At 43.2% G+C, this 22,981-nt stretch overlaps 1 protein-coding gene across 2 annotated transcripts in view; it reads left to right on the top strand.

Annotated features, from left to right (window-relative positions):
* The window catches only part of ZSWIM7 (zinc finger SWIM-type containing 7), a 184,796-nt gene extending 167,071 nt beyond the window's left edge, over positions 1–17,725 (top strand). For both annotated transcript variants that reach the window (XM_083172386.1, XM_083172387.1), the window contains exon 6: positions 17,251–17,725. In XM_083172386.1, coding sequence (XP_083028512.1) covers positions 17,251–17,358 — 108 coding nt within the window. In that variant the 3' untranslated portion in view covers positions 17,359–17,725. The remainder of the gene's footprint in view (positions 1–17,250) is intronic.
* Positions 17,726–22,981: the final 5,256 nt, after the last annotated feature.

Here is a 22,981-nt window from a genome sequence, read left to right as displayed (position 1 = left end):
TTGCCTGTTTAATTCTGACTTGCTTCCATTTACTACTCTGCAACTTGCCTCTTTGGGTCGTCTCTCTGTAAGTCTCCAGTGTTCACCAAGCACGTACATAGGAACCCAGAAAGAGGACCACAATTTGGGTTCAGCAGTGCCAAAAATCCTTGTGGGGCTCTCTGGTTATTTGCAAATCCCACTAGAATGTGTCAGTATCCATATCCTCTTTTGAGAAACACACGCTAAATTTTTTTTAAATTTTGTTACCCATTAATATACACATTTAAAATAGGTCCTGGATATTTACTTTTAGAAAATGCAGAGTAAAATCAACAGGATCTGAGATGCTGGGTGTGTGCGACTGGGCGATAATACCCATATTTTTAAAGCAGTAATCATTTACACGGCAAAACTAAGATAGTTTTGACTTTTAAATGATTGCCCCTTTTAATATATGGGCATTCTTGCCCAAAGTCCTGTACGACCAGCAACTAGCACCCTTACCCCTGAATCTGAAAAGGTGGCAAATCTAACCTATTACTCCTATAAATAAATACATTTTTCATCTAGAAAAGTATATGAATTTTGCCTCTAAATTTGTGTTTTACAATGTATACTTCACCCACTGGCAAAAGCAGATCCATAGACATTGCATGTCATAATACTGTATATTTTTTTAAATAATCTTTTCTACCTCTCTTGATCATTTTACTTACCACCTGTTTGGAACAAAGTACTGTACTATATTTTTATATTACTAACCCCCAAGAACATTTTGTATAGGCTTACAAGTGAAAATTGGACCAGATGGAAATCCTATAGCTGTTCTTTATGTTCTATTTAAACCACATTAATATGCTATATTTAAAATTAAATCAGATTTTGTACTGTTACCCTAAAACCTAATACAGTATGCTGTTTGCATTCCATGCCTTAAGGGGCATACACACGTAGAGATGTGTGCTAAGCAATTTTGCTAAGCTATTTAGGGTAGGTGATTTCCCAGTGTCCAGATCTGCCATGGGGAGCACATACACATTCAGAGATTTGTGCTAAGCAAAAAAAGGCAGGGTAGTGGTTCAGAATGAGAGATTGCGATCAGTATCTCTCATTAGGGGCATACACACGTAGAGATCTGTGCTAAGGATCTCCCATGGGGAGCACATACACACACGGAGATTTGTGCTAAGTGACTTTGCTTAGCGATTTTGCTAAGCAATTTTGCTTAAGCAAAAAAAGTCAGGGTAATGGTTCAGAATGAGAGATTGTGATCAGTATCTCTCATTCTGTACACACATAGAGATTTGCAGTCATTTGCTAAGCAATCTGACTAGATCGTGACTGCATGCACTGACTTAGTTAGCAAGAGATCTTTAATCCCTTGGAGCATACACACGGAGAGATCTGTGCTTACTTTCTAAGCAACCTAGTCAGATTGCTTAGAAAATAGCACAAATTTGCTCCGTGTGTACACCCCTATTGTGTACACTTGCTAAGCAATTTGACTAGATATTGACTGCATGTACTGACTTATACCCCTTTTACACCAAGCCGGGTCGCACCCAGGTTCAAGCCGGGTGCGACCCGGCGTTTAGTGCAATTTACACCGGGCGTACAGCCCGGCCCGCACCCCCTCCCGGTGCTTGGAGATGACAGGATGATGTCATCTCCAAGCGCCAATCACCGCCGCCGCTGGACCAGAACGCTGCTGGGGGCAGCCCAGCACTAAGGTAAGCTGCTGGGCTGCCCCCAGTCACCGCGCACACCCCCCCGCCGTCGCACAGGAGGTGAATGGATGCCGCACACAGGCATCCGTTCACCTCCCTTTCCCGCCGCCACTGCTGTCTGCAGGGTATAGCAGACAGCAGCGCCGGCTGTCAGTGTCAGGCTGACAACCCGTCCAACCTGTGGACGCTGCTGTCCGCAGGTTGGACGTTCCCCATTCATGTAAATGGGAGCCGGGTCATCCGACCCGGCGTTCCCATTTACACCGCCCTCTACCCAGGTCCTAGCCGTGTTCTACCCAGGTCAGGACCTGGGTAGAAGTCCCGTGTAAAGGGACACGGCGTTAGGGATTTACACCGCCGAAGATCCGGGTCTGACCCGCCGCTGACCCGGATTTTTCGGCGGTGTAAAAGGGGTATTAGTTAGCAGGAGATATTTAATCTTCAGGGCATACACAGGGAGAGATCTGTGCTTACTTTCTAAGCAATCTGGTCAGATTGCTTAGAAAATAGCACAAAATCGCTCTCTGTGTATGCCCCTTTAGACAGTATATTATGCTATCATTGTGCTGTACGCTTTGCCCGATTCTTGTCTTTAGCCAATTAAATAATGTCCACCTATGCGATGTAGTAATAATAAGACTTTGTAAGCTAGTTTCCTCTGTGGGAGAGAAAGAGATGTAATTTCACTTGCTGCCAACAGATGGCAGTGTTTTGGAGACACACAGACACACTATATATATATATATGTAAATTGTATGGGCTCTGCACTTACCAAATTAACTGATATTAATAAATAGTGGAGATTAAGTTCATGTTTAAACAATGTGGTCACAAGCCATAGGGCACCCCAAAACTAGGAAAGGTGAGTGCCGATGTAGGCTTAGATCTGTCTAGCATTCATTGTTATTTGTACCTTGATTTGTAAGGACACACGTTAGTACTATTGAGTTGGGATTCCCCCCCCCCCCCCCCCATTTCTTTAATACAGCATAGCCACTTACAAGTGGAAACCAGAGATTCCAGTTCCACATTTTAGTATAAAACAAAAAGGGAAACATAGAATTTGACAGCAGATAAGAACCATTTCACTTATCTAGTCTGTCCCTCTTTTAACCATATTATTACCTCAAACCCTATTTATTCCTTATTTCTTTGTAAGTATGTCGTTTGTGTCTATCCCATGCATGTTTAAATTGTTCCATTGCCTTAGCCTCTATCACCTCTGATGGGTGGCTATAACCTTTGTCCACTACACTTTCTGTGAAGTAATTTTTTCTCAGATTTCCCCTGATCCTACCTCCCTACAATGTCAGTGCGTGTTCTCGTTGTCTGATTCTTCTTTTCATTTGAAGACTGTTTCCCTCATGGGGTTCCAGACGGCCGACAGACAATGTCTAGTCAGTCAGTAGGTCGACACCAAACGTTAGACATGCATTAGTTAGACCTTGACAAAGTTAGACACTTGTCAGGCTTATATCAGGAATCTTGTAACCCCGATGAAAGCACAGTCAATAACACAGAGTCAGTAATAGTCCTCAAGGCACATAACTCAGATAAATGCTGTGGCCAATATGAGGCATCAATATGGCTGTGGCCAATATGAGGCATCAATATGGAGGCAATCACAGAGGATGCAGGTTGGCATGCAGAAGTACATAGAGGCAGACCGGAACAGCTAACAACTGTATAGAGGTGATGAGCCAACACTATGGTGTGACACAGTTGGTGCAGGATCAGTGGTGGAGCACCAATGATGCTTAATCGATGGTGGAACACAGATGATGCTGAGTCGATGTGGGAACACTGATAGTTCTGGACATTGATGGAGACAGAAATCAGTGATGGCTCACCAATGGTAATGGGAATCGATGATGGAACACTAAAGGTAGTAGGATTCGATGATGGAACACTGATGGAGATTGGAGTCAATGCTGGAACATTGATGGAGTCAGGAACGATCCTGGGACATTGATGGAGTCTTGCAATACAACAGGAAGGAAAAGGTGCAGGTCTCTTTAAGCAGGGTCTGGAATCCTCAGGAGATGGCAAGCCTGGAAGCAAAGCAAAAATAACCACAGAAGAGAAGAGTCATCAAACTGTTGCGATAGACAACCATAGCACTGACAACCATAAAGTTCTTGTTCAGGAAACATATATCCACAGGCCAGTGGGCATTGGCTGGGCAATCTGCTATAGATTGTATCCTATAGTTTGTAAGCTTGTGTGCAGTGACCTCCTACCTCTATCTGCCTGTTACTACCCAGTTTGCTTTATCACTGTTGTTTCCAATTGTATATGCTGAGCTACTGTATATAAGAAACTGTAAATGATAAGCAAATCAGCAAGGATGCAATCTGCAGCGGGTTGGCTGTAAAGAGTCTTGTGACTAGACAAAACATGGCTGCACCCATGTTTGGTTGTGGAGGAAAAGTCTATTCAAAAACTTCCTGCTTCTGTAATGATGGTGGAGGCAGCGGAAGCAGTAAACAGCATCCCTCAGAACAAGAGGAATATTCCGAGTAGCTGCGATGTCAGCAGTGCCAAGATCACTGAGGAGAGACGGTTGAGATGCTGTGCAGTGTACTGCATGCAAAAAGCGCAGATAAAAAGCCGGGTCTAGAGCACAGAGACAGTCTGAGGAGACACTTTAGAGGTAAGAGTAAGTGTCTAGTTACCTGGATCATGACAGTAACAAAGTGAACCTATAAGAGCACTTCCTAAACAGTCTAGGTTCTGCTGTGTCCTGGCTTGTTAGGACAGTCTACGACCATGTGCCCAGGATTCCAACAGAGTCACAGATTATTCTATGAATGATTTTCACATTCCCGTGGCGACTATTAAGAACAATTTGCATTTTTTCTTCCACAGAGGTTACTGGAGATGGAAACCGTTCCCAACCTAGATGCCATGTGATAGTAAGAATTTATCTCAATGGCCCACTCCCTGAAATGAATATATTACATACTGTAGATAGATCAAGACATCATAATAGCTTGGAGGCTAATTTGTGAAATTGTACAACAGCGGAGGTCCCTTCGCGAAACCGTAAAAGACTAGTTGCTACTGAAGCCTCTCTGCTGTTTGTGGAGCAGAGGATCATTTTTTCCCCACAAGAGAGCAACCTCAGCATATAATAAGGAAATAATAAAAAGCCACCTTAACCTTTTTGGAAGTATTTCACAGTTAATCCAGCATTAGTTGAGGAACCCTTGATACTTAAAGGGATCCCGAGAATATTTGCAGTAGATGTTGATGCTGTAGAAGGATATGCTTGCCCTATTAGTGATAAGCTACATCAGTGATGGAACTTGTGAGTGGTGGGCCAGTGTGCAAAAATATCATTTGGGCCCCCTCTTCCACTCCAACCAAGTTCACAATATACCACACAGCATTGGGCGGCAGCAGTGGGCCCCTTAGTCCTCAGGGGCCCTAGTGCAATGCACCTGCTAGTAGTTCCACCTCTGAGCTACATTACTTGTTGCTGAGATGCCTGTTGCTTTTCAACATGTGCAATTAAGTGTTGAGGCTTATCCTTTTGAGAATTACTCCCAGCAGCATCCATATTTCAGGCCAGAGTATACTATCACATTCTGGGCTAATCGGATGCTGTAGTTGAGGTACAGAGTCTAATGGATTCTTGATGCTCTCCAAAATCACAGTAAAGTGGAGTGTGCTAAACAGAGACTTTGTAACAAGAACAAGAGGTTTGAGAATTTGCGCTTCCACTTGGATGCGGCTGGTTAACCCTGTAGTATCATCTACTACAATAACAATATGAACAACAAGAAAAAATGGGGGTAAAACCGCGCTTCCTATTGGGATTCTCAAAAAATAGTGTTTTTTCTTTTATATCAATGTCCTTTTCTTCGGAATATTCAGTCCATAACGTGTTACCTCAAAGATAAAATAAACAAAATTTCATAGTGTAGATTTCCCAATATAATTTAAAGATTGAGATTTTCTAAAAGACTGTGCCCGTACCGTATTATGGCCTATCACCAGGCCAGGGGTTAGCGCGTAGAAAGGGGGTCACTTCCCAGAATTCAAGGATATACGCTTTAGAATTCCTCCTGATTGTCCCTCAAAAACACAAATGTGTGGGGAACAGAACTCATAGCGTAAAAAAGTAAATTTTATTCACACACAATTAATTGAACACAGAACATATAATAAAAAAGCCTGGTACCGTATCTGGCCTTATACAAAAGGCTATTCAAGAAGCTCAATGGGGGTCAGATGATGCAACCCGGGTGGACCTCCGCATAGATGCCTCAATGGTAGTCCCAATGTCAAGCTCCAGATAGGGGTCCCAGGTACCTCCAAACCACCAACGCGTTTCGACTTCTAGGTCTTCCTCAGGGTGTGTGGAGGTAGCATGTTGGATCCATATTTATACCTATGTGGGTCCCACCCCTCCATTTCCTTTTCCTGTGTGGGCGGACCTAGGTACCTTGCGCTACTAATCATTTCCCAATGTCTCATAAATAAACACGTGCAATAGTGTATACTGACTCCGTCTGTATATAAATATTATTGAAATTGCCTGTATCAAGGGACAAAAACCATCTTTAGTTTACCGGATACGTGCAGCAGGAAGCGTGCATGCGTTCCACGCACGTCATATCCTGCTCACCTGCGTTCCACTAGTCTCTAATGCGGTCCGTTGTGTCATTCTTTCCGTCTTTTACACAGACCGGAAGTGACACTACGTCCGGAGGATGACGTTTGCGCTCCACGCGTCCCGTGCGTGGAACGCAAAAGATTACCTTACGTTCTATGATGCCGGCAACGGGCTATGCGTTCCATAGATCTTAGTACACGGAACGCACGATTGTCCCTGACAACGCAGGTGAGCAGGATATGACGTGCGTGGAACGCATGCACGCTTCCTGCTGCACGTATCCGGTAAACTAAAGATGGTTTTTGTCCCTTGATACAGGCAATTTCAATAATATTTATATACAGACGGAGTCAGTATACACTATTGCACGTGTTTATTTATGAGACATTGGGAAATGATTAGTAGCGCAAGGTACCTAGGTCCGCCCACACAGGAAAAGGAAATGGAGGGGTGGGACCCACATAGGTATAAATATGGATCCAACATGCTACCTCCACACACCCTGAGGAAGACCTAGAAGTCGAAACGCGTTGGTGGTTTTGAGGTACCTGGGACCCCTATCTGGAGCTTGACATTGGGACTACCATTGAGGCATCTATGCGGAGGTCCACCCGGGTTGCATCATCTGACCCCCATTGAGCTTCTTGAATAGCCTTTTGTATAAGGCCAGATACGGTACCAGGCTTTTTTATTATATGTTCTGTGTTCAATTAATTGTGTGTGAATAAAATTTACTTTTTTACGCTATGAGTTCTGTTCCCCACACATTTGTGTTTTTGAGGGACAATCAGGAGGAATTCTAAAGCGTATATCCTTGAATTCTGGGAAGTGACCCCCTTTCTAGGCGCTAACCCCTGGCCTGGTGATAGGCCATAATACGGTACGGGCACAGTCTTTTAGAAAATCTCAATCTTTAAATTATATTGGGAAATCTACACTATGAAATTTTGTTTATTTTATCTTTGAGGTAACACGTTATGGACTGAATATTCCGAAGAAAAGGACATTGATATAAAAGAAAAAACACTATTTTTTGAGAATCCCAATAGGAAGCGCGGTTTTACCCCCATTTTTTCTTGTTAAACAGAGACTTTGTCAGCCGCAGTATGTTATTTTTTGACAGTGTGTCTGATTAAGCTTGGTGAAGTGATAAAGTGGCCGGTGATAACCAGGGGGGTCTGGGGGTACTTGAGTCCCGGGCCCTGCCGCTCTGAAAGAGGGTAGGGCCCGGGCAGCTCTACCCCCAGCAGCACGCCTACTTTCCTTGTACACCGCTTCATGCCCCTCATTCTTCCGCAGTCCAGCGTGCGGTAACTATGCAGCCGGGCCCGGCAGTGAGCCTGCCTGGCTCCGACTTCAGGGGAGAAGGCCATTTTTCGTATAGGGGTGATCTACAGACCACCAGGTCAGGTAGAGGAACTTGACAAGAGCCTATTGCAGGACATCAATAAAATGGCATTAAAAGGAGAGGTGATAATCATGGGAGACTTTAATCTACCTGATGTAAACTGGGAGCTGCCTGTTGCAAGTTCCACCAGAAGTAGGGACATGCTGAATTCCTTGCAAGGAGCATCCCTCCAGCAATTGGTGAGGGAGCCCACTCGTAAGGACACACAAATGGTGACAGAATATCTGACATAAATGTGGGTGAAAACCTGGGATCCAGTGACCATCAAGCAGTATGGTTCAAAATAAAGACAGAGACTGACTCATCGCACACAAAAACAAAGGTGTTAGATTTTAGGAAGGCTGATTTTGTAGAGATGGGAAACTCTGTAAGGGATTCTTTGGCAGAGTGGAGGAACTTGTAAGGAGTGCAGGATAAGTGGGAAAAATTAAAAAGTGCAATTCTAAAAGCAACAGAACTTTGTGTCAAAAGAGTTAGGAAAAACACACGAAAAAGGAAGCCATTGTGGTTTGCAAAAGAAGTAGCAAGTATTGTGAAAGCAAAAAAGTTGGCCTTTAAGAAATTTAAGAAGACGCAGAAGAATGAGGACAAAGAGGTGTATCTTGTTAGACAGAAGGAGGCTAAGAAGGTAATCAGATGTGCAAAAGCACAGGCTGAAGAGAAAATGGCCCAATCAGTGGGTAAAGGGGGGAAAACTTTTTTTAGGTATATAAGTGAAAGGAGAAAAACAAAAAGTGGAATAATAAGACTAAAGACAGAGAGTGGAAGTTTTCTTGAGGGGGACAATGTAATAGCAGATAATATTAATAATTATTTCTGCTCAGTATTCACTGCTGAAAGAGAGGGGAAGGGGCCACAATTAAGTTGCAAGTATAGTCAGAAAACTGAGGGAGAAACAAGTACATTTACAGAGGAGAAAGTCCTCACAGAACTCTCAAAACTGAAAGTGGATAAATCAATGGGGCCAGATGGGATACATCCAAGGATACTAAAAGAGCTCAAAGGGGAGCTGGTAAAACCAATAACAGAATTATTCAACCAGTCACTAGCTACTGGAGTAATCCCAGAGGACTGGAAAACAGCGAATGTAGTCCCACTGCACAAAAGTGGAAGCAAAGAAGAAGTAAGCAACTATCGACCAGTGAGCCTTACATCAGTAGTAGGGAAATTGATGGAAACACTCTTAAAAGAAAGAGTTGTAGAATATCTCAAAACCAGCAATTTACAGGATCCAAAACAGCATGGGTTTACTGGGGGAAGATCATGTCAAACAAATCTTATTGACTTTTTTGACTGGGTGACTAAAGTAATAGATCAAGGTGGGGCTGTAGATGTAGCTTATCTAGACTTTAGTAAGGCTTTTGACACTGTCCCACATCGCAGACTGTTAAATAAACTTGAAAGCTTGGGATTGGATTCTAAGATAGTTGAATGGATAAGAGCATGCTTGCAGGACAGAAAACAGAGAGTTGTAGTAAACAGAGTACAGTCAAAGGAGGGTAAGGTTACAAGTGGAGTACCCCAGGGATCTGTACTTGGACCAGTGCTTTTTAATATCTTTATTGGTGATATTGCAAATGGAATTAAGGGTAAAATGTGCCTTTTTGCAGATGACACAAAGGTATGCAACAGGGTAGACACACCAGGAGGGGTAAAACAAATGATTGATGATCTAGGTAGATTAGAGGAATGGTCAAGAGCATGGCAACTACAGTTTAATGCCAAAAAATGCAAAATCATGCACTTGGGTTGCAAAAATCCAAAGACTAAATATAGTATAAATGGCACTATAATGGAAACTACTGAGGAAGAGAGGGATCTAGGTGTCACTATTTCAGGGGACTTAAAGGCAGGTAGGCAATGTAACAAAGCAATGAAGAAGGCAAGTCAGATGCTTGGTTGCATAGGGAGAGGTATCAGCAGTAGAAAGAAAGAAGTAATAATGCCACTGTATAGGTCATTGGTACGACCTCATCGAGAGTATTGTGTTCAGTTCTGGAGGCCATATCTCCAGAAGGATATAAATACATTAGAGACTGTACAAAGAAGGGCAACTAAAATGATGCATGGCCTACATCACAAAACGTACCAGGAAAGACTAAAAGATCTTAATATGTATACTTTAGAGCAGAGAAGGGAAAGGGGGGACATGATAGAAACTTTCAAATATATCAAGGGTTTTAACAAGGTATGGGTGGGAGACATTCTTCACAGGAAGAGGAGCAGCAGAACACAAGGACATGAACTGAAACTAGAGGGAGGAAGATTCAGGGGAAATATGAGGAAGAATTACTTCACAGAAAGAGTAGTAGATAAGTGAAATAGCCTCCCATCAGAGGTGGTAGAGGCAAATACAGTAGTACAATTTAAACATGCTTGGGATAGGCATATTGATATCCTTACAAAAAAATAAGGATCAAATATGGTTTGAGGTAACATGTTTAAAAAAGGGGCAGACTAGATGGGCCAAGTGGTTCTTATCTGCCGTCAAATTCTATGTTTCTATGTTTCTATTGTGGGCCCCAGCGGCACATTGTGACTGCGCAGTCACATCTTCCACCAGGAACAAGTCTGCCGCCGGGACTCAGCACAGGAAGACCCCACCATGCGGCATGTTGATGTCATGCCACGCATGACAAATGAGACGGGGAGGGGGGGCCCGGACTGAAAATCAGTCCCGGGCTCCAAAATTCTAAGTGGCAGCCCTGGTGATAATGCAACAGCCAATCAGCAATCAAGTTGCAGGCTTTCTTTGAAAAATGACAGTTAGGAGAGACTGGCTTTGACAAATGAGTTATATTATTCTACACAATAAATGAGCAAGTGGATATTTGTATAATTAAGCTTAGCTAGAAGTACAAAGAATGTCATGAGTAGGGTGCCCAGAATTTTGAAAAGGAATACTGGCACACCCATGTACTGTAACCTGAAGTGTTCTTAGTCAAGCACTTCTATTCAATACATACATCTGCGCCAAATGCAATTAACCCCTTCCCGACATATGACGTACATTTACGTCATATGTCGGTTGCGGGGGAATCAAGCCAGCTCACGGAGTGAGCTGGCTTGAAAGAGAGCAGGTAATGGCTGTATATTACAGCCAGGTACCTGCTCTCACGGCCACGAGCGGCGATTTCGCCGATCGTGGCCGTTTAACCCTTTAAGCACCGCGGGCAAAGCGCCCGCAGTGCTTAAATAGCTGATCGGAGGGGGGGCGCCCCCCTCCGGCGCCGATCGGGGCCCCCCGCGGCGAGATTGGAGGGTGCCGATCGGTTGCCATGGTAGCCAGGGGTCTAATGTAGACCCCTGTGCTGGCCGTGTCAGCATTCCTATTACATCCTGCCTGAAGCAGGATGTAATAGAAAGTGCTGAAAATCACTATGTTCAGCCATAGAGCTCTATGGCTGAACCTAGTACAGGCGATCGCGCCCCCTAGTGGTCAAGTACACTAGAGGGCCTTGTAGTAAAAGTAAAAAAAAAAAAAAAATTAGTTTAAAAATAAAAAAAAAATAAAAAAATATTAAAAGTTCAAATCACCCCCCTTTCCCCATTTCACAAATAAAAATAAAAAAAATAAACATATTTGGTATCGCCGCGTTCCTAAAAGTCCGATCTATTAAAATATAACATTAGTTATCCCGCACGGTTAAAGGCGTAAACGGAAAATAATTCCCAACGCCAAAACTACGTTTTTTGGTCGCATCGCCTACCCAAAAAAAAATAACTAAAAGAGATCAGAAAGTCGCCCATATCCCATAATGGTATTAATTAAAAAGTACACTTCAGCCCGCAAAAAATGAGCCCTCACCCAGGTCTGTAGGTGGAAAAATAAAAAAGTTATAAGCCGCAGAACATGGCGACGCGACGCAAATTAGAAAAACCGTAAAAGTTGCTATTTTTTTTTTTAGTGGTAAAACATAACGAAAACTATATAAGTTTGGTATCACCAGAATCGTAACGACCCATAGAATAAAGATAACCCATCATTTTAAACGAACTATGAACTCCAAAAAAAACGTAACCAGCGCAAAATTGTGGAATGGCGTTTTTTTTTTTTTTTACCCCACATTGAATTATTTCCTGATTCCCCAGAATATTATACGGTATAGTAAATGGTACCATTAAAAAGTACAACTTGTCCCGCAAAAAAAAAGCCCTCGTGTGTCTATATAGCCGGAAAATTAAAAAAGTTACGCTTATTTGAACGCAAGGAGGAAAAAAAAAAAATTAACAAAAAAGGCCTCGTCGGGAAGGGGTTAAACAGCTATTCTTCCCTTCTAATCCTGTTTAACTGGACGTTTAAAGATTTGGAATTTTATTATCCTCAGCTATAGTTTTTCAGTGCAAGAAAACTAGGTCTTTTCCTGGGGAAAACCAGGGTAGGTACTACTATAGGTAGACAAAGTGGCAAACATCCCAGTGCTCAGAGTATGAGCTGAGCTGGTGGGTCACAGGAGCATTTAGTGACGTTAGAAAATGGTTTTAAATAAGGACCAATAACCGTTTTCAAATTACATTATCAAACATGCCACATAACGACTGTACAGATTGATCGTTATCGGACGACATCATAAAGCACTGCGGAATATGTGTGCGCTATATAAGAAACTGTTAATAATAATGGGGTTTATTCTAGTTCATTCTTTCTGACAAAATCCTTCTTAGATGGACAAAACCATGTGCACTGCAGGGGGGCAGATGTAACGTGCAGATAGAATTAGATTTGGGTGAGTTATTTTGTTTCTGTGCAGGGAAAATGCTGACTGCTTTATTTTACACTGCAATATAGATCTCACTTTGAAGAAAAACCCCACCCAAATCTAATTCTCTCTGCACAAGTTACATCTGCCCCACCCGCAGTGCACATGGTTTTGTCCATCTAAGAAGGATTTTGTCAGAATGAACTAGAATAACCCCCAATATCACAAGATAAGATCTTTGTCCTAGTTCATTGTTCACTACAGGAAATTGAAATGTGGATAAAAACACCTGTGTGTATAAGCCATAAGCATAACCTAATCAGTTTTCTTGTTCACAACAAGAACATAATATCTACCATACACTATTCCAGCATAAGGACAATTTGGGACTTTTCCTCCAACGGTGACAACCCCATGGTAATTATAGTTCATTAAAAACTGTCAAAATAAGAGCTACTATAGTTCAGTGAAGAGCTACCAACATCTACCAATTGTATTCACTATTACTACAGAGCTAACAATTTTGCCAGAATAGACCCAATGGAAATTTTTTGGATGTTTACATTTTGTGTTTTTAATGTTTTAACATAATAAATGTATATGTAATCCTTTATACAGGCAATACCATCAATATTTAATGTTAGCATCTTGATCGCTGCTTCTCGCACTCATATGCAATTGTTATTCACAGACTGTGGATGAGCAGAGGGCATGGTTACTTCTCACTAGTGTGCCGCTAGTCATGGACTGGACTCGGTGCCAGGTGGCCAATCTAAGCACCTAGAGGAAGAGCTGCTCAGCCAGCTCTTGTTGTGCCAGGTGGCCAATCTAAGCACCTAGAGGAGGAGCTGCTCGGCCAGCTCTTGTTTAAAAAAACAGACAGCCCAGCAGCTTTGGCAAGTCGAGTCTCTCTGTGTGGCCCGGCCAGCACATCGCTTTTATGGCATTTGCCAGAAGTGCTAGATGAGCATTCCGGCACCTAAGGTGGAGGTGTGACTTTGCCTCCCTCTGCATATAGTGCCCTTTGGAATACCCATGGGGCTGCTGATCCACCTCTAAAGCTGGCCAGGGCCCCTGCCGGGCCCACTGGACATGCCATGGCCCAGCTAATCTGTTCCTGCACCAATCCCTCTCACCTCCCCTAACCTAGGTAAGAGAATATACCGGAATTATCCAAAAACTAGATGCCATCATTCCTATGGATGCTGGATGTTACTAATTGCCTAGGCCTGTTTAAGGAGCCCAGACGAGCTGTGAAGGGTGAAGAAGACATCATGTTGGGGCCAGGCATAGACAGAGAAGCTCCTAAATCTTACAAATAATCTCGCTATGCAGCTGCAGTGATCAGGTGCGACGGCACTTAATGCAACCTCTATGGGTATGTGCATACATATGCAACTATTCGTGCGCTCTCTTTTTGGGTTTCATTTTCTGCGATGCGGAGGATGAATGTGGCTGTATTTGTCATTTGCTATTTTAAACTCCGGTATTCTCAATTTATGTAATCATATTGGTAGCATGTAATTGGTTAAAAGTGTTTATTTTTTATGTACCCTTTTCTATTGCATCAGTGTAGGAAGTAGTCACCGGATGGACAGAATGTAGGTGCCAGTATGTTGACAGACACTTACAGCACGTTAGGCAGCTCAAGAGCACAATTTTAAACATGCTGCCTACCCTACAGATGTAATGTCCATCCTGCTAAAAAGCTCTAAGTAATGTTAACCTTGTTCACATGCCAACGCCTACATTCTGGGATAGACATTGTCATATTGGATCCCACATACCCATCCCGTTCAGTGCTCCCCCTTGATTTGCATTCAAATACTCCCCCATTTGTGCTAATTGTAAAATAGTGCTAGTGACCCAGGACAGGCCAACCTGTGGCTCTCCAGATGTTGTGAAACTGCAAATCCCAGCATGCCTTGCCACAGATTTAACACTCCCTTATAGCAAAACTATGGAAAGGCATGATGGGATTTGTAGTTTCACAACATCTGGAGAGCCACAGGTTGGCCAGGCCTATGCTAGTCCAATTGGCGGTGCTAGACATGCCCCTCTGGCGTGTACAGCACCACTTGTTGGGCTTGTCTAGCACTATTAAATAAAACATGCTGTGTATGCCTATGGACGTAGTCAGTGGAGATTACTAGTGTAGCACTATTGAGGCACCAGATGCGTCCTCATAGATCTTGCCTTGCCACGTAGCGGCAATGTCTGGTGTGAGGGAGCTGACAGGTACTGTGCAACTCCTGTGACTGAATACAAAATGGAATGCTGTATCTGTTTTCCCAGAAAACACTGTAGCATAGCATTTCATATGCAGATACAGCCGCGGTCACACACAGAATATAGGTATACCACAAATCATTTTGATCAGCATAAACTGCTTGTGGGAATAAGATTAATTTCCAATAGATGCACTAACAGAGACTTAGCGCTAATGAGTCACGCTGGTCTGTTTAACATGCAGAGGCTAGACTTATGTGGACTTACCTGTATACACAGTTCTAATATAACGCACAACATACTTTCCTTTGAATGTTATTTATGTTCTATACGTCTCCCTAAAGGCTACAATTGAAGGCTGCTTTACAGTGGGGGGGGGCATTTTTGAACTAACAGCAGTCTTGTCCGTCCCAGGGGAACCCCGACATGCTGAAAGGTCGACAGATCATTAGGTTGACACAAGCATTAGATCGACAGTCAGACGGTATTTCATGCCCTACCATCCACTAGATTGTGGTGGGAGGATAAAATAGTGTAGCAAGGTGAGCAAAGCGAGCCATGCGTGGGTATAAGGTGCACTTTATCCTGTGTCTGTGTCAACATTCGGGTCGGGACCTACTTGTGGTCAACCAAATGATTCATACTCAAGCTGAATATGATATAGGGCCTATTGTGAGAAATGTAGGACTACTGCTGTGATGGTGTGGCCATGTCATGTGGGAATGTGCACCCCCTACCTACACTATCAGCCCCATGTCTCCCTCACTACTCAACAGGAAAGGAAATTTGAAATGTTTTAACTTTAAACCTTAGTATTTATGGCTGATTGTGTGTGGCACAACGGTTGGCGGTCGATAATCATACTGTTTTATATGGAAGCCTGGAGCTGTAGTCCCATCTACCCCATTGTTAATCTGGCCCTTGTACCCAATTCAGAAGGTCAGAAATTCCCTTCCCCAAGCTAGAACAGACAGCCAGCAGCCACGCAGTGCTTACACGTGCCTGGCAGCCAGTAGGCAGATAGAGGTTCCTGCTTGGGCTGAAGAAAGTTGCTTCAGATACAGTAGTATAAATGAAGGAGGGGTGGTTCACAACCTGTCAATTCACTAGGACATTATGATATCACAGAGACATACAGTATTGTCATTAGTCTGTGGCAGGGAAAGATTGGCTTGGTACTGGTGAAGTTGGCAAAAAGTAACCATGTTACCAGTGGTTTGTGTGTTGTCACTGCAGCTGCGTCTCCAATTTCTCTGTCTGCTGTCATTTAATTGGAGCTACACGGACCATGCAGTCAGGCACAACGGTTGACTGCAGAGCAACATACCGGAGGGAAAGAACAGAACCCAGGTCCTTGTGCATAACTGACTACATTGTTAACATTTGTTCAACACCCAAAATGGCTGCCTCCACTGTGTGCAGATAGATGTCTGGCAACTGATATGTAAACTAATGTCATGGAATTTGATGTCTGCTGGTGGTGGTGCTATGTGATGTGTTCAGGAGACAGTGTCACGGCATTATACCAGTTGAGTTTTTGGCAGAACCTACAGTATATAGGTATAATACAGAACAGAATTTGCTGAGCTCGACCTTAGATTTATTTTTTGTGCCTTTAAATATTGAGAACTTATATTTTTTAAAGATTTAGGTCTTTCATCCAAGATTCTACCCATGTGATGAGAATATATTATTCACAGGCCTTTCTCAGGTATGCAAAGTATCCCCAACTGTAAGGGTGTTAGGGGCCGTGGTGCTGGTGCTGCCCGGGATGCCGCTCCGTCGCAGTGGGCGTCCGGGAGGCTGCTGAGCTCCAGTGAACAGGATGCAGCTGCGACTACCTCAGATGCCGTGCTGGCTAGGTGAGCGTCTGAGTGGTTGCTAGGCAGCCATCGGCGTTTGTCTCTCCATGCTACGGTTTGTCTCCTTACGTCATTAGGAGACGGAGGAGACTTCAGGAGGTTGCCCGGAGGCTTAAGGATTGCTAGTCAAGCACAATTGTGTTTCCGGATCCTCTGATCATAACAAATCGCTTACCTTATAATGCATTGCTATTAGTTTCCCAGGGCAACTGCATTAGTCATAATCAGGTATTTAGGCCATGTCAGAACATATAGCACAGGAAATACAGCCATAGTGATGCAGTCGCCTGCTGAAGAAATATTTCAGCCTTGGTATACATGTGAAACATAGCTATGTATGTGCATAAAGAAAAGGAACTTCCAAATGTTCTTTAACTCATCTCAGCTGCCAGAGTGTACGATGCTATTGCCAGGACAGGAGCTGTCACGAGAACTGTGTTGAGGCTGGAGGACCGGAGTATACATTTTCCTTGGGTGGATGTGTACAATAAAGGTGGCGCCTAATTGGACAGAATCCAGACATAATATAGGTGGTGCATTCACTGTCTATTTTCCTTCTTTAAATAACTGAATCAGGTTTTAATCCTCCAGAGCTGACAACTCCTTTCTTCATAATTTGGCACAAAAGTACAGTAGCTGAGATCAAAATAGAGAGATGTGACTGACACTTAGCAGTGTATCTTCCACCACCATAACGGCTTTCCCCCCTTTTTCTTTTCAGTGCAAACATATCCTTGCAGTTTACCTGAGCCAAGCCATAGGAATCTGCCAGGAACTTACTGTGTCAGATAAGCAGATGATTGAAATTCTGCTGGCAAAAGAGGACTAACGCCATATGATGACCTGCAATGATGTATGCATCTGCTGTTTGATTGAAGCTTCTGGGAACCATCAAGATTAGTGAATTAAAAAACGCCATATGTGTACTTCTACATTTCTTTAGATTTATGGTGCCCATTTATGAAGCACACCTGATACCCACCCACAAAGCATCATATTACACCCGTGTGGTTTGATGGCCCAAGCAGTGGACATGAAAGTACTGTACTCTGTAAATGCCACCTCCTACACCTCACATCTGAATCAGGACCATAGTTACACACCCTTTCTGTTTTTGTTTTGAAATACTGCTCTAATTTTCCTGGCTAATGGTTTAAATAAATCATGAAATTATCTGGTTTTATTACATATCTCAATTTGTTTGTGATGTTTTTTTTTTACGGTGCGTACATAGTGGACCTTTAAGTGCTGCAGGCCTATTCTGTAGCTCAGAACTAGCTTTGCAGGCCAAGTCACCACCTCTGGCGACACTAGCAAGATGGATATTTTTATGGTGACCAACATGATCGTGCCACCCTCAATAGTCCCTGTATAATGGACTTTAGCCCCAATCAATGTCAGAGTACTGCATCTCCTGTGGGAGAAGAAGATATATGATGGAGAATGGGCATTCTACAGAAAGGTTTTCGGCCTTTTTGCTAAGATCAAGTAACGGAGGGCCTGAAATTGCTCTCTGGATAATTGTAGTCTGTTCCACATACTGTAGCTCCCTATAGGGCAAATTTTTCAAAATTCACATTTGACATGCGCATGGGTTGTGATAACACCAAAATCACATTGCAATGAATTCATACATCACAAGGATGTAATAATTATCAAATACAGAGACAAAGATTTTTTATGTCTCCAAAAGTAGATAACCACATGAAGATAGACTGTAACCCGTCCAAATCTTGTTTACTGTAAAACACCTATCGTTCCTGGGCATAGGACGTACTAATTACCTGGGCCCTGACTTGTTAGAGGGGCCAGGGTCCATGCTTCCCTTTTACATTCCCCCAACCACCACTCCTAACCTGTTAGCTAGCCAGCTCTTTCCCTAACCTACTGTGTGCTGTGGTTGGGTCCAGGGAGGTTGCTGCCACTGATCGTTCCTCTGTCACATGACTGCGGGACTCACAGCACCCCCCTGTTCAGGTCTGGGCAGCTCTGTATGGCACAAATAGTATTATTCACTTTTTTTTTAAAGGAGCATGGTCACACCTTCAATATTAGGTCAAACCCCTTCCTTTAGCGATGCTCGGACAGTCTGGCCCTGAATACAATAGCCCAATGCAGGCCAACTAACCAAAGGCCTTATTCTGCTTGGTGCGGTCCGTTCCATCTTCTTTCGGAAATGACCGAACGCCACGCTGTGCAGACATTCTAAGAACGCACGCCCACAGGTCGTCCGCATCCGTTCGGACGGACTCTCTAAGAAGAGGGAGTGTCTTCGGACTACATCCAAACGTTCGTGTGCGGTGGGAACACAAAGATTCTGCACGGTCTTACAGCATCCAAACGGACGGGAAGCTAACCGTACGCACCGAGTTGGTGTATTTCCGCAATCCTCAGTAATCTATATAACTATCTAATAATAACAAAGTTATGTCCATTGCTTGCAGTGTAAATGTGGATCAGATAGCAACAATGCAGTTTTGTTTGCAGCATATATTGTAGTATTTTGTAATGGGCCATTTAGCCAGCAATGCTTCCAATTGAACCTGTGAAAAGAGTGTAATTAATCACTAATGAGTAGAGGAGTGGATTGTATTGTGGTCAGCTGAGAGTGCTTCAGGTGCGGGCATACTAATTGGGCGAACCTAATGCCTAGCGCATGAACAAGTGCTCTCCGCAAACTGAAACCTGCTTATGGACACCGCATATTTCATGCGTGTTGGTTCGCTTGCAGTTGGTGTCCTGTCCAAATGCACGCCTACCACAGTTCGTGCACTCCCACGTGTACGCCCAGATTTACGCCCCGTTTTGCCCACTTTGAAACCGCGCCCTTGTGTACGCCCACATGACGCCCATATTTCCAGAGTCAATTCTTTGCACATTTCTGGACGGTATTGGCGAGAACGAGTGCGGAGACACTACGTTGCACATTTGCATTGTGTTGCCTACGCATGCGCATGCGGCTAAAATGCGCCCTCTGAAAGAATTCGGTACAGACCGCACCAAGCAGAAAAAGGCCCCAAGTCTGGTTTCTTGAGAGGGGTTATCTCCCTTTCCCATAAAGTGAAATGGGTTACTGTAATTAAGGGTGATACAGACATTGACAGAGTTGCCACGTTCCTTGCAAAGTACTGATTAGTGATGTGCAGGATGCAAATGCGTGTTGTTTCTGCAACGTCGGAAGCAGTCAGCATGAGACTGTCAGTCATTGCTCTTCTGCTGTTAGGATTTGGGGAAGGCCTCCATTTCTGAATACAAAGGAGTGCCGCCACTTAGAGGGAGATAAGAGGCCAGGAAATCCTGGCTTATCCCATTCACATCGCAAGGCCGGACCCGGGATCTTGATCTCGGGTCCAACCGGCTACGACCCCAACACTTTCACATTAAACCCGGGTGGCCCATTACATAGAGGGCAACCCGGGTTTAACTATTCTTATAACCCGGGTAGAATTGCTAAGTCGGTCGACGCGGTTTATAAACTTTTGTGCTTAGTAATAAAAATTACCCTGAATCAAAGCATGTATACACCCTATCAAGTTCAACCTTATACAAGACCAGTTAGGTGGTATAGACTCGATGTGATATCCCCATTTCAGTTTTACCCTTTGTTCCAACTATGGGCAAGATATTGATCATAGTTGTACCCGATCCTTTTTTTTTTTTTTCAGAAAATGTTTGTCCAACCATATTATAAATGTGTTCAATGTGACTGCCACCACCTTTTTGGGAGAGCGTTCCATACCTTTACTGCCTGGCCGTAAAAAAAAACTTTCCTCCTTCTCTAGTCGGAAAGCAAAGAGGTTGCCTGATAGTTCAGAATATTGCCCCCTGATATATTTGTACATATTAAGCATGTCTGCTCTTAAATGTCTTTGTAAAATGAACATTTCTAATTTGACTAGTCTGTCTTCGTAGCTTAAGGACTCATTCCCTTTTATTATCTTGGTTGCCCTCCTCTGGACATTTTACAGTTCCATAATGTCCTTTTTGTAGTGTGGGGCCCAGAATTGCACTCCAAATTCTAGGGGAGTCTAACCAGTGCCTTGTAGAGTGGCATAATTACATTGGGCCGGGGAATGCCCAGAGTTTCATGGGCGGTCCCATAGTAATCCCTGGATGAAGTGGGTGGGCAGCTGACATGTCAGCTGCCCGCCCATTTCAGTCCGAAAGTGCACACATATATGTGACCTCAGAGTCACTTTATGCGTGCATGCACCACATCTTTCGGTGTTCAGCGACCATCGAAAGATGTGGGTGTTCCCCCGCAGCCTGCGAAAAGATGTTTATGTTAAACAGGCCACCATTCGCAAGGCAGGGTTTGGTGCACTCGCAAAGCTGCAAATTCGCAGCCTTGAGAATCAACCAGCATAACCCCCATAGTGTGTGAGCATCATGCTGCAGGTTGTATAGTCGCATAGGATATGGCAAGGATCTGCAGGCATTAGACTAGCCCTAGCCAACTTTCCTAAACTGTCACATGCATTGCCATTGTCAACTGCACTGCTGTACAGAGATAACGAATGGGTGATACCTCACTATATTCTGAGGGTCACGTTAAAAGTGCCAACGATGACAAGACAAACCAGTGCAGTTGGGGATGTGTGGTTGTTGACTGGCATTACACACAACAAAGGCAGCTATTTGGTCTGCTGAAGCAATGCTTATAAGACTACAGCCAATCAATTCACTAGATATTAGTGACATCACTGAGATGCTAGTGCTTCTGAAAAGATAGTTGGTTTTCCGATTAATATTGCTTCAGCTGTGGCCAATACGTATAACTGACACGATTGTTTAACAAAAGATTTGCAGTTGTGGCAGACAACCACAATATGCAGCATATAAAAAAATATCATGTTTGAAAAGATGCATAGAACTCACAAATAACACATTATAATGTTTAGAATTTTTTTTATGTAAAAACAGTATTCATTCTTATACAAGTGTCAATAAACTATATCCATGAATTAGATGTTTATAGTTACATAGACCAGTAGACAAATGGTTACAGGACACACAATGCGGACCAGGGTGTTTCTGATTATGTCTGCTTAGGTCGCAATTTAAAAAATCCAATTTTGTTCATACAGTACAGTAGTTATTTCCTATTTCCACAGAACTATCTCCAGCATTCGGTACATTCTGCAACAATCCATAGACGCGTATGGGAGGTAAGAGATCACAGAGATAATAGGAGTCACTGGGTGTAACAGCAAACTATAGTCTAATTATATTCAGGCAAGTTTAATATCCCTAAATTAAACACCGGTAAATAAGTGCTAATGTATTATTTATAAACTAGAAAATAGCATGGGTGATCTCTAACAAAGCATAGTAGGGAGTGTACTAAAGCACAATGACTGGCAATGCTGGCAATGGAGAGATTCATCACTGTATATATATTTTAATTTCTCTCTATAAATGTAAATATTCTGACTTCACTTTCAACAAGCATTTGGTACTGTAGTTTACCTGGTGCATCAAAGTAACATATATATGTCTAGTGTCTGTGTGGCTCCGAAACACTGCCATCTGTTGGCAGCAAGTGAAACTACATCTACTAGCTTTCGAAGCGGGCTTACTAGTCTTGTATATTTAGCTTTTAATGATACAATTTTCATGGCTGCCCCATGTTGGACGACATCACAGGTTTTTGTAAAGGCAGCCATGGGGTGTCGGATGGCTCATTACAATACATGTAATGTTAAGCCATCACTTCCTTTTCCACGTGGATATTTTTAACAGGGGAACATAATATTTTATATTTTATACACTATGAATAAAACATTCAGAAATATTTAATTGATCACCTATCATGCTTATGTCTCAGCTCTTAAGAGTCACTGATTGTGGATTGTTAACCATTGGTGTGTGTAGGTCTGTTGTGTCTCTTTAAGAACATTGGTCCAGATTCAGAGAAGCAGCTGGTCAATACCATGTCAATGCTGCAGGAGGCATCTGAGGAGAAAAAAACGTTTCCTGGCAGCTTTGCAGATACAAGTGCTGCATCCAAAGACACAGCATCTGATCACATGGTCGCAGTGTTTTCAGCATCGTCCATCTGAGTAAGCTGAATCTTGCGAGACAAGGAAATCTGAGTCTTTCGAATCAGATCCTAACTTCAGCTCTCCCAGAAATGGGACAAACAGAAATGCAGTATTACTTTGCCCCCAATCTGCCCTAGCATGTAATTCATGCTGAGACTTTGGGGATCTGCAGGCTACAACATGGGAAACCTTTCTGTACATGCCCAGATCCATAACAGAGTAGTACGCAATCCATGGAGTTTGGATGGGTCTCACCTAGCTACTGCCACCATAAATAACAGGACCAGCTAATCATCGAGTGCATACACAGGGTGCAAAGGAACAAACTAAGAGATAATATACACAAGTGCTATTGAGTTCAGGTAATATCCATCGGGATTCCGACAGTCATTAGCCCGACGTCTGAAT

The sequence above is a fragment of the Crinia signifera genome, chromosome 2 (assembly GCF_055691185.1).
Source record: "Crinia signifera chromosome 2, ASM5569118v1, whole genome shotgun sequence".
Classification (NCBI taxonomy): domain Eukaryota; kingdom Metazoa; phylum Chordata; class Amphibia; order Anura; family Myobatrachidae; genus Crinia; species Crinia signifera.
Note: the sequence above shows the minus strand (reverse complement) of the source record. Positions and strands in the feature narration are given on the sequence as shown.